General features: G+C 33.5%; 1 protein-coding gene across 1 annotated transcript in view; it reads right to left on the bottom strand.

Moving 5' to 3' along the window:
* LOC306872648 (trifunctional purine biosynthetic protein adenosine-3-like) overlaps positions 1-12981 on the bottom strand; it is a 24886-nt gene extending 11905 nt beyond the window's left edge. The window contains exons 1-10 of the mRNA XM_079421313.1: positions 12638-12981; positions 9193-9342; positions 8956-9051; positions 8173-8347; positions 6055-6166; positions 5073-5141; positions 4877-5002; positions 3624-3711; positions 1417-1502; positions 295-463 (exon numbers count right to left, since the gene is read on the bottom strand). Coding sequence (XP_079277439.1) covers positions 295-463; positions 1417-1502; positions 3624-3711; positions 4877-5002; positions 5073-5141; positions 6055-6166; positions 8173-8347; positions 8956-9051; positions 9193-9337 — 1066 coding nt within the window. The 5' untranslated portion in view covers positions 9338-9342; positions 12638-12981. The remainder of the gene's footprint in view (positions 1-294; positions 464-1416; positions 1503-3623; positions 3712-4876; positions 5003-5072; positions 5142-6054; positions 6167-8172; positions 8348-8955; positions 9052-9192; positions 9343-12637) is intronic.

Below are 12981 nucleotides of genomic sequence, written 5' to 3'. Positions count from 1 at the left end.
AATTACTATAATTATCCGTGGGAAAAAAATTAATTCATTTATTTAAAAAAATTATTGTTAAATGTATAATTAATAAAAATGAAAGCTATATAACTTGATATTTTATATTATATTATATTATATGCTGGACTCTTATTTTTAAATATCAATGCTTTTTCTCGAGCTGCTCGTTCAAAGAAATGATAATTAAGACTTTGCTTAATATATTCAAGACTTTTTATATCTTTATGAATTTATGATTCTTTAAGGACCAGTGGGGATGCTGCTACACATATACGTTTAATGTAAACGCACCGGTGATCTCCAGACCCTTCTTGTATGAGGCGGGATATCCTCCGCTGGCCATGACCACCGTGACGGCCGCGCTGTCCTGCAGCCACTGAACCGGACTCAAGTTCAGCTCCGTCTGCAGCGTCTTCATCAACACCTCGTACAAATCAGACTCCAGCAGCGGCATCAGCACCTGAGACACACGCACAATCACAACAACAGCCACATTACAGCTGCTGACGACCTGAGAACTGATCCGGATCACAAACAAGAGTTATAGTCATTTCTAGAATATATTTAGATTAAATACCATTATATATACAACACATTACAGTCTATTTTTTAAAGATTTAAAAATTTGAAGAAAAAAAAAATTATATTTTATTTAGAAATTATGTAATATATATATATATGTATATATATATATATATATATATATATATATATATATATATATATATATATATATATATATATATATATATATATATATATATATATATACACACAATTAATTTGCATAAAAAAAAAAAATGTTGACAGCCCTAATATATATACATGGAGTAATGATGCTGAAAATTCAGCTCTGATCACAGAAATAAATTACAGTTCAACAGATATTTAACAGATATTCTCATAGAAAACACTTATTTTAAGTTCTAATAATATTAAAAATTTTTTCCCTGTATTTTCAATTAAATAAATGTAGCCTTGGTGAGCAGAAGAAACTTCTTTACAAACATTAAAAATCTTACTGATCCCAAATTTTGAACAGCAGTGTATATACATAACATAAATTTACGGTATAGAATTACTTTATTAATAATAATTTTATTTTATTTTTTGGCTTTGCGTTTGAACCAAAAAATAATAATTATAAGCCGCTTTGGATAAAAGCGTCGGCTAAATGAATAAATGTAAATAATCAATAATTTGTCATTATAAAAATAATAGTGTCACACGGAGCATGAGAGAGTAAAGGAGGACTGAACCTCTTTAATAGAGGTGTTTTCCTCTACAGCATGTCATTAAATCAGTAGTTGTGTTATTTTCTTCTGATTCCGGTGTGACTTTGCCTCAAGGATCAACATGTCAAAATCAGGCATTATCAGATCAAACGGATGATTTCCACAGAACTGATCTCACCTGACACTCGGGGTCACCGAAGCGGCAGTTAAACTCCAGGACCTTCGGTCCCTCTGTAGTCAACATCAGCCCGGCGTATAAAACACCTGCAACGACATCCAAGACCAGCAATGACTGACTGATAATAACAACAACAATCAGAACATCATGTTCATTTCTCTGAGTTCTCACGTTCTCTTCTGATCAAACTCAAGCATCAATCACTCACGCCAGACGCTCTTTCTATGCAATCACAGGAACTGATGACATAAATGTGTGCCTGGTTATTACACACACCTACTCAATGACTTCTGAAGACATATTAAATATAGTGCATGAGGGGTGTGGACTGTTTTGATATTTTTATGGTGCTTGTTTACTGAAATTACATGCAAAGTCATTAAAATCTCTTCATTTATGTTCCACAGAAGTCAGTCGTTACAGGTGTATAACAACAAAAGTGATACAATTATGACATTGTTTTTTAATATATGTTTAATAGTAATATATATAAACATCTAACACGCTTATTAGCCCTTCTTGAAGGGGCAAGTGAAAGAGGATAATTTTACCCGATCGGACAACTAATCTGATTAAAACATCTAACTGCACCCAAATTTCGGTGAGAATGGTTCTGATTTTATTACATTCAGTGTAAACGGCGATTGATAATGGATAATCAGTAACAAGGTCGTAGCAGTTAAGGCTCACGCAGCCTGTCTATGTGAGAGAATCTTGTGGAGAAATCAATACAATGCCGTGTAAATGCATTCATGCTATATTTCAGCTACATTGAACCGTCTGTATAAATGCATCTGAATGCCTCTCACTTCTGTTTCTTCTGCAGGGGAAAGATCAATTTTGTAGATACTGATTTCATATGATTGGGAACAGCCCTATATTATCTTATTATATTAAGTGAAATTATTCATAAAATGTTAGAATTTGATATGAAAGATGATGCATGCATTTAATACGGTTAGGGAAAAATGCCCTTTAAGTAGGCCAAAAATGACCTGCAAATCAATGTAAATACACTTTTGTATGCAGTATTAAGTCATAAAACAATTTCCCAACAACAAAATTGTGGCCAGTGAAAATGCTGAGTGGCTAGTAAATTTGATTTGGACAACTACTAGCCACAGTGGCAGGTGAGCAAAAAAGCTAATGTTAATGTATAAGCCCTGCATGTACGTATATATATTTTAACAAATATATTTTTTGCAGAGTTTTAACATTAGTGTGTGTGCATGTATATATATATATACACACACATACACATATATACAGACACACACTAATGTTAAAACTCCATGCAAAAAATATATATATATATATATATTTGCTAAAATATTAAAAATAAGATTTAATAATATATTATACTAATTATAAATATTGTAACCCCAAGCAGGAAAATATATTTATTAAAGGACACATAATAAATACAAATTAATTAAAATTATAAAAAAAATTATAATTACAAAAAATTAATGTATAATAATAACAAGTTATTATTAATAAATAAATTAAAACACAAAGATATATATATATATATATATATATATATATAAGCACTTTAAAATATATATCTTATACTGTAAGAATATATACTATTTTCCTGTAAAAATTTAAAGCAGCACTTAATAATCATGATAACAATATAATAATATATTATAATAAAGTACTATAATATATTATAGTAAGTATATAGTATATAGAATTGTTATTATTATTAAAGTACCTGCATTACAATTAAATAAATATCTTCTGCTCATCAAGGCTGAATTTATTTGATTAAAATAAAATAAAAAATAAAAAAGCCATCAATATTGTGAAATATAATTATGAATTAAAGTTTTCAATTTTAATATATTATAAAATGTAATGTTATTCCTGTGATGCAAAGCAGAAATTTCTTCATTATTTTCTGCATTTTAGCTCAAAATCATTGCTTTACTGTCAAGTTCCTTTCTACGTGACAACAATGCATTAAGTTCATTATTAAGAGTTCAGTAATATCTATCATTATTTGTTTCTGTCCTGTTTTCGTATTCATTTATTTACTCCAATGTAAGGCCCTATAACCCAGCAAAACATTCTCGAGAAACGTATGGGCCGGATTTGAACCCCAGTCCAGCCCTGGTGATCATTCAGATATGCTTCAGCAGGTTTATAGGGTTAATCTGAGGTTAAGTGCACTAGTTAGTGTGTGTTTGTGTCAACCTCACCCACATACGGCGTTCTCTCCTCTCTCATGCCATCCACCGTCTTCTGAAGAACCGATCTCTTGATCTCCTGCAGAACTTCCTCTGAAACCTGAAACACACACACACTTTAATAACACTTTTTCCCTTTATTATATACATATTCTGTTTTAATGGTTAAATTATCAAACGATCACAATACAGTGGACTATTAAATCAGCTGTATGTCTCCCCAAACTATTATTATTTATATTTTATTGATTTATTTTATTTCTGGATACTGTTTTAACGGTTAAATTAAATCTAAAGCATGTCAAATTAATTTAAATTATGAAAATTATACACAATCTATTAAATGTTTTACATAAATGACATTTTTATGTCCCTATAAAGCCATTTTCTCCATTTTTATATTTCTGGATACCATTTATAATGGTTTAATTAATTATGATTTAATATGAAAAATTGTGGAAATCAAATTAAACATTAAAAATGTAATCAAATAAAGATTTAACAATTCCTTTTATTTTTTGGCAAATAAAGTTCTGCACAACAGAGTTTACCTTTTAAAATAAAAGAAGTGATACTCCTTAAAAAATAACTTTAGTAATTAAGTTAAATAACAAAAATGTATCATTTCAAAATTCTTATTAATTTAATTCAGAAATATATTGATTTATATATACATTTAATTACATTTTTATAATATATTTAAAATATTAATTATAATTCATAATTAAGTTGAAATGATTAAAGTTAAAGAATAAATAAAAGTTTTATTATTATTATTACTACTACTGAGAAGCATATAGTATATTTATAATAGAATGTATTCATCAATTCATTTATTTTTATTATAATTTATAAATTAATGTTTATTTAGAAATACATTTTATAATTTAATTTCATATTATATAATATTTATAATACTAATTATAAATAATAATTGTAACCATTATTTATTAAATTTTTTAATGTTTTTAAAATAAAATAAAAAAAAGTTTAAATAAATAATATAATAGTTGTAATATAATTATTACTTGAGAAGCACATATTATAATATAATTTATTTATAAAATGTAATATATCTTCGGTCACAATTTCTTCAAGTTAAACCAAACTTTTATTTTGACAGGCTGTCATGAAGATCTTTGAGTTTATGTGTGTATCGGATGATATTTTTCTTGATTAAACAGTAAGATGCTGATGAAGCGAGTATAAAAATGCCACAGGCCACAAGTGATAATTGACCCGTGAGATGTATGGGGCGTGTTGACCTGTGGTGTGGGACAGTAGGCGCCCATCCCGCCCGTGTTCGGACCCTGGTCTCCGTCCAGCAGACGCTTGTGATCTTGCGCCGGTGGCATCGGTGACACTGTGACGCCGTCACTGAAACACAAACACTGAGAACAGACGAGACGCTCAGTGCCTTCTGATCACCGGAGACGCTCGTTAACATCAGGAAATACTTACAGAGACTTCCTCTCCTTCCAGCAGCTCCTCAACCACCACAGTCTCACCCGCAGAACCAAACGCCTTATCCTGAAACATCAGAAAACAAAGAAATTAATGCTTTTATTCATCAAGGATGTTATAAAAGATTTATATTTCAAATAAATGCTGTTCTTTTGAACTTTCTATTCATCTGTGAATCCTGAAAAACAAAATGTATCACAGTTTGCACAAAAATATTGTGCAGCACAACTGTTTTCAACATTGATAATAATCAGAAATGTTTGTTGAGCAGTAAATCAGTATATTATTATGATTTCTGAAGATCATGTGACACTGAAGACTGGAGTAATGATGCTGAAAATACAGCTGCACATCACAGAAATATATTACAGTTTAACACATATTCACATAGAAAACAGGCATTTTAAATTATAATAATATTTCACAATTTTCACTGTATTTTTGATCAATTAAATGCAGCTCTTTTGAGCAGAAGAGACTTTCAAAAACAAAACCAGAATTATTCCATAAAGTTAGGAATGATTAAATAAATTGTTTATATATACACACAATATTAAAAAAAAAATAATAATAATAATAATAATAATTAAATAAATAAATAAATAAATAAATAAATAAATAAATAAATATATATATATATATATATATATATATGAATACGTATATCATTTACTGTAAATATAATTTTTTTTTATATTTATATTATCAAAAGTGTCACTTATTACACACAAATTGCTACATATTGAGTAGGGTTTGAACGGTCTATTTAAGGCTTTACAGAGCAGTAATCTCTAATGCATGGACTTTGACTCGCCTGAAATCTTTACACTATTTTTTTGTCCTCAGCGAGCCGCGTCTCTGCGCTTTGAATCAGTGAATTTTGTGAACCGTGAAACATTCAAGGACACATTTCATTCTTTCAAAGAGACACAAACAGAACCGCAGTGAAGATATAAGCATCAGAGAGACGCTGACTGACCTTCATGATGTCCAGAACCGCCTGACAGGCCTCGTCTTTATCCCGAGCGACTACAACGCCCTTCCCAGCCGCCAGACCGCTGGCCTTCACCACCAGAGCGGGAAACTCGGCGCTGAACGAACACAAACACACGTCAGCATGAGATTTTACATGCATCTTAAAATGTGCATTTATTACGAGCTGCATTCGTTTGCTGCCACAGAGAAACACCATATATGCCTCATATATATAGGGTTGGGTATCGTTTGAATTTTATCGACTCCTAGCGATTCCTAGTTTCGACTCCAATAAGATAAAAAATCCAATATAAACAAAAAAACACATTTAGATGTCAAACATTTATTCTGTCTTTTTCCAACGCATTCTGTTGCAGCTGAATAACATGAGCCAACAAGAGGAACTTTTGCCCATGCTTTTAACAAAACTACCACAGCTAAAACAACTAGACTAATATCAATTTTAAATATTAAAGTGTTAAGACAAATAAACAGTCAGTAATAAAATAGAAAAGCAAATCAATTAGCAATAGCATAAATACAACTGAACCAAATTTCAAGTACAGAAACTGTAATTAAAAGTTTAAAAACACTGCATAGTTTTCTTTTCATAAATAAAATATAGCATATTAATTAAGGTTATTAAAGATATTCAGTCATGTTTCTTTTGTTCTTTGATTAACATTAATGACAGGCAGCGTGTTTATTAGGCTGCTGTCTCTTTAACACCAAACTCACGCAGATATAAAAATATTACACGCGTGTTTTCTTTCTCGTCTGATTACAGTCACTTAAGACAAAAAAAACCTGCTGTGTTTATGATGATATAATTACGTAGTTTTCTGCATACTGGTCGATAAATACGAAAGAAGTCATTTCCGACCCTTTTCTGCAGTGGAAACGCACAGAACGGTTCGAGAACGGACACAGACTGCATGCAAACCGGGCTCACGTTCTTTCTGTTCCTGCACTTAAATCATTTTAAATCACATTACAAGGTGAACGCAGGAACCGTTAAGCAGAATCAAAATGCATGCATCTTATCGAATTCCTGGTTCTTGGAAACTTGAAACCGGTTCTAAAATGGATCCGGTTTTCGATACCCAACCCTACTAATATACAACATGCTAGTAATGTATCATTGCTGTTCATACGCGGTTTGTTTACAGCAGTAACCAAGGGAACACTGTATCATTGCTGTTCATAAGCGGTTTGTTTACAGCAGTAACCAAGGAAACACTGTATCATTGCTGTTCATAAGCGCTTTGTTTACAGCGGTAACCAAGGAAACACTGTATCATTGCTGTTCATAAGCGCTTTGTTTACAGCGGTAACCAAGGAAACACTGTATCATTGCTGTTCATAAGCGCTTTGTTTACAGCGGTAACCAAGGAAACACTGTATCATTGCTGTTCATAAGCGGTTTGTTTACAGCGGTAACCAAGGAAACACTGTATCATTGCTGTTCATAAGCGCTTTGTTTACAGCGGTAACCAAGGAAACACTGTATCATTGCTGTTCATAAGCGCTTTGTTTACAGCGGTAACCAAGGAAACACTGTATCATTGCTGTTCATAAGCGGTTTGTTTACAGCGGTAACCAAGGAAACACTGTATCATTGCTGTTCATAAGCGCCACCTGCTGGCAGGGATGTGAATCTGCGTCTCATTCAGCTCGTCTGCTATTTTTGTTCAGATGTGTTTTATGCAGTATAGTTTCACAAACTAAAGTCAGACCATTCTGTTTTTGCTTCAAATTTCGAAATTATACAGTCGCTAATTTAGATTAATAACTGCTCATGCTGCATCTTTGATTAAATGCAGTGGTTGCCTCATTATAGCTGGAAAGAGCACAGACAGAGCCTTAGTTTGTTTATATGAACTGATTTCTTTTATTTGTGTAACTTGTTCATTTGATTTGGGGTTTGTTTTAAAATTTCAATTTAGTTTTGTAATTTCAATTTCACAAAGAAACATGCAGCAATAGCCTAATAAAAGAACACCTCATTTACTTCAGTCTCATTTTGTAAAAAAAAAACAAATTGTGAGAAGATCGAATCGTGAGTTGAGTGAATCGATGCATCCATAGTTGCATTCGTTTGCTGCATGTTGCAGGGGTTTACCCTCGGATGTATCTGCAGGCGTCCTGCGGGTCGGTGAAGGAGCTCCAGCGCGCCGTGGGAATGTTGTGACGGTCCATGAAGGATTTGGAGAAACTCTTGCTGGCCTCCAGCTGCGCCGCCTTCGCCGACGGACCAAAACACAACACTCCAGCGGCCATCAGGTCATCCACTACACCTGAGAGACGGTCAGCACATAGACTCAGTCAGCAGGACAATCCCCTGCTTAAAGCTCACATGTGCTCAAACATCTGCACGAAAGTACACATACTGTACATATATTAAATAGACATCATCTATTAGCAAACATGATCTAAATCAACATTTAGAAGATGCATTCACTAGATAGTTATGGTTACTACATTCAGTTATAGTTACTATAGAAATTATAACTAAATCAACATTTAACAGATGTTTCCACAACATGTTCCAAGGGGAACCACAGGATGACTTTAATGTATTTAAATGAATAAATTAGTATTGATTTATTAAAATAATCAAACTCTACTCGTAAAATCGATGTAAACTGAAATATTTTCTCCCTCTCAGGAAAACAAAGTTTTAATAAAGAACATGCAACTTTAGACTGCGTGTGAAATTGTTCATTTTCAGGTGTTTATCAGACAGTTGCACACAAATATGATCAGATTATCTCTGATAATATGGAAAAACTAAATGCAATAATGTCACAAAGGCAGTCTTTCGTCATCTATTTATGATCCTTAAGCCACTTTCCCCTGTTCTTCATCTATCAGTGTCATAATGAACAGACGAAGTGTCTCTTACCAGCAGCCAGAGGAACTTCTGGACCAACAACCACGAGCCCCACGTTATGATCCTTACAATACTGGGCTAAAATCGTATGATTGTTCACAGACACCTCTGGAAAAAGAAGATAAAAAATATTATAAATATTATAACACGCCTTCATGCACACACAAAGTCTGCATAATTATGCATAATGCATAATGCATAATGTTCACTTATTTTTATTCGTATGAAAAGTGTGACTAGCGCTCTGACCGGAGTTGGAGATCTTCCCGTTGTTGGCAGTTCCTGCGTTACCGGGAGCCACGAGCACCTGCTGAACGTGTGCCGACTGTGCTAGCTTCCACGCTAGCGCATGTTCCCGTCCGCCGCTGCCGATGACCAGCACGCGCTCCGCCATCACGTCTGCTGGACAAACACTGGCGTCAAAACTGAGACTTCAAGATAAACACTCCATGCTTAACATCTCATGCACAACTACTGACATAAACATCAAATAAATGCCACAATTTAGCCTAGTGATATAGTTATAGGGTCTGAAAAAATTCATTCATCCATTTCAATAAACTAATAAAAAAACTATAAAGTAAATCATTTTAAATGATAATTTAAACAAGATATGTACATTTTCTGAAGAAAATGGGAGTGGGAGTTGGTAGGGTGTTCTGGGTCGTTACTAGTGCATTGTATTTGACTGTTGACAGCAGTTGCTAGAGTATTGCTATGTGGTTGCTAGGCAGTTGCTAGAGCATTCTGGGTGGCTACTAGGGAATTGTATTTGGTTGCTAGGGTGTTGTTAGGCAGTTGCAAGAGTGTTGCTAGGGTATTGCTGTGTGTTTGCTAGGCAGTTTTGGGTAGTTGCTAGAGTGTTCCTAGGCAGTTGCTAGGTCACTGCCTTTTGATTGCCAGGCAGTTTTGGGTAGTTGCTAGGTTGCTCTGGATGATTACAAGGGCATTGTATTTGGTTGCTAGGGTGTTGGCAGGCAGTTGTTAGCGTATTGCTAGGTAGTTTCCAGGGCATTGTATTTGGTTGCTAGGGTGTTCACAGGCAGTTGCTAGAGTATTCTGGGTGGTTGCTAGAGCATTGCTACTGTATGTGGTTGCTAGGGTGTTCCTAGGTAGTTGCCACAGCATTGCTTTGAGGTTGCCAGGCAGTTTATATGGTGTTGTGTGTGGTTGCCAGGGCATTGTTATCTGGTTGCTAAGCAGTTGCTAGGATATTTTGACAGGATGCTAGGACATTGCTAGGCAGTTTCTGTGGTGTTCTGGGTGGTTGCTGAGCAGTTTTGTGTGGTTGCTAGTGTGCTGCTAGCAAGTTGTGTTGCTAGTGTGTTCTGGTCGTTGCTATGCAGTTGCTAGGATGTTCTGGTGGTTGCTAGGTTAGTTAACCCTTTGATGCACATGCTATGAAAACCCCTTCTAATACACAACATGGGTCTAAAATGACCCGTATTCGTTTTCTATGTTATTTCATGCTTCGCCGGGCACTTTGTTTTATCTTTTGAAATCAGTTTATTTCAGCATTTAATGTTCCCTGATCTATAAATTCCATGATCCATGAATATTCCAAATATATTTTTACAATGACCACAACTTAATATTTAGTTTTTTCCTAGGTTTTGTGTTACTACATGAAGTTTACACACGGGTCAAAAATGACCCATCTATGCAAGCATGAAAAAACAATAATATTGTAAAAAAAAAATTTTTAGCAGTTATTTAGATCAACACATTTAACACTTTAAATATGTTTATTTGCCACTTTGTCACACATAACTTATGCATATCACTGATAACACTGAAAGTGAACTGTCTGTAGTGCAACTGTACTGAATTGTAGTGAATGTGACCGAACAGATAAAAATAAAACTAACAAAATAAAATCACACAGGTACAGCGCAATCTGTGTAAAATTGATGTAGAAATACAAAAACGGTGTTTTTTATAAAGTGAAGAAAGGAAAAATAAACAATGATTTGTGGAAATCAAAAACAAGATATTTAAAGAATACCTGGAAAAATAAATGATAAAATACACTTATTTTTAAAGATTCAGCAAAGAAACACTCATCCATGACTGAAATAACATAGGAAATGAATGCGGGTCATTTTTGACCCATGTTGTGCATTAGAAGGGTAGTGACACAAAAACGAGTTTCATTCAAAAAGTAGCAAAGAAAAAATAAAAATAAGAATATGTGATGATCAAAAACAAGTTAATTGAGGAATTCTGAACGATTAAATTAATTCCCTGCAAAGATATAGAAAAAACTCAGTCGGGTCACTTTAGACCCATGTAGTGCATCAAAGGGTTAATAAAAATACAACTGTTCATTTGTAGCCATTAAATAATATTAGATAAAGATTTTATTCATAATGTATATATTTAAAAATGTAGAAATCAAAAAGGTTAATAAATGCTTCAGAAATATGTCCATTGTTAGTTCATGTTAACTAATTAAGTTAACTAATGTAAATAAATATAACTTTAAAGATAAAAACAAGTAAATTGTTCTGCTAACGCATCTGTTAACTATCTCCAAGCAGACGTGTTTATTGGCCTATTGCGATAATCTCTGATATATTAGCCTCTATCCCACAAAATGTCATCTAAATTGTTTTTATTTCTTCTAAAGAGACAGTTTAATTGCATAAAGTGTTTGGCCTATAGGATGCAGCGATGCAAGTTTGATCTCATCTATTACCGGTGACCTTTCAGTGCTGCTTTAAGACCTTAAATCCCAACACACATAAACGTCCAGAAGCATCAAGCAGCACATCCATAAACAACGACAGAAGCACTGCAACACTGAAATCCTGGTGCATGTGCTCAATGCTTTACATTTGCATGAAAAATACCATTAATTGACTTTGGAAAAACATACAGAAACATCGAAACACCATGCACACGAAGTGCAAAAAAAACAACAACAACATGGAGCCATTGCATTTAATTTGCATGGAAAATACCATGATTTAAACAAGCCTGATGATCAACTGAGATTGTTTTAGTTGAACTTTGCCTTCAAAACCCACTGACATGATTCCTCAGGTTGAGTAACAGTGTATGCTGATAACTGATGATCAAATCAATCCAACACACTGAGCAAACACACAATCACAGTCAGAATGTTAACTAGTAGCACATGCGTGACCCACATCACGAGATTCAGGGTTTGCTGCTCATTTACTTCTACTATGAAAGAATTTAAGTGCATCTTCTGAATAGCAAATGCAACATATATGCATGCATAATAATGCATTAGATCTCTAGATTCATGTTTTACTGTTCTGAGATTTTCAGGCAAAACCTTTATAAAAGAAATACTGTATTATGGTACTTTGGTATGGTTGTAAGATTCAGATTTACATGCTACTGGAAGGTATTATCAAAATGCATATGCCATACTATTAAAAAAAGAAGTCCAAACCTAGTATTTCAATGGTATTGACCATAAAGACAAAATCATACCACACTACAACTGTTCAAAAACTGTGGTAAAGAGTGTAAAATATTCATAACTGCACAATACATCATGCAAACATTCTGAGCAGAAGTAAAGATGCAACAGGTAAGTTAGCAAAAACAATGAGTAAGTTTGATAAACTTAAAGGGAATTATCCTTCAAGTCTTTCATGCAGCTAGTTAAGTTTGTTTGAGCATGCATTCGTTGTTTCTATATGTGTAATTGCTTTCTTACGTGATTTCTGATGAACAGCGGGCTACAGTCAGGGTCCAGTGGTGTTCTGGTCGTGAATGAAAGATGGACAGAAGACCAGCGTGTGTTTCCCAACACAGACCACGTGCACTGCCTGATAATTCACATGCTACATGTTGGATTCACAAAATGATTCATTCTTTTGAATCAGATCTTTTTTATGTTTTGGTTAAATCGAATCGCAAAATGAGGTGAGATCATAAACCCAGCATTATGTCATACAATATGTGTACTTTAAACAAAAATATAGTGATAAACAGCAGTAATTTATAATTAATAAATGTTTCATCTGAACTGAAGCGAACAGTTCAAATGAATCGATTCCC

Source organism: Barbus barbus, assembly GCF_936440315.1.
Source record: "Barbus barbus genome assembly, chromosome: 7".
Lineage (NCBI taxonomy): Eukaryota > Metazoa > Chordata > Actinopteri > Cypriniformes > Cyprinidae > Barbus > Barbus barbus.
Note: the sequence above shows the minus strand (reverse complement) of the source record. Positions and strands in the feature narration are given on the sequence as shown.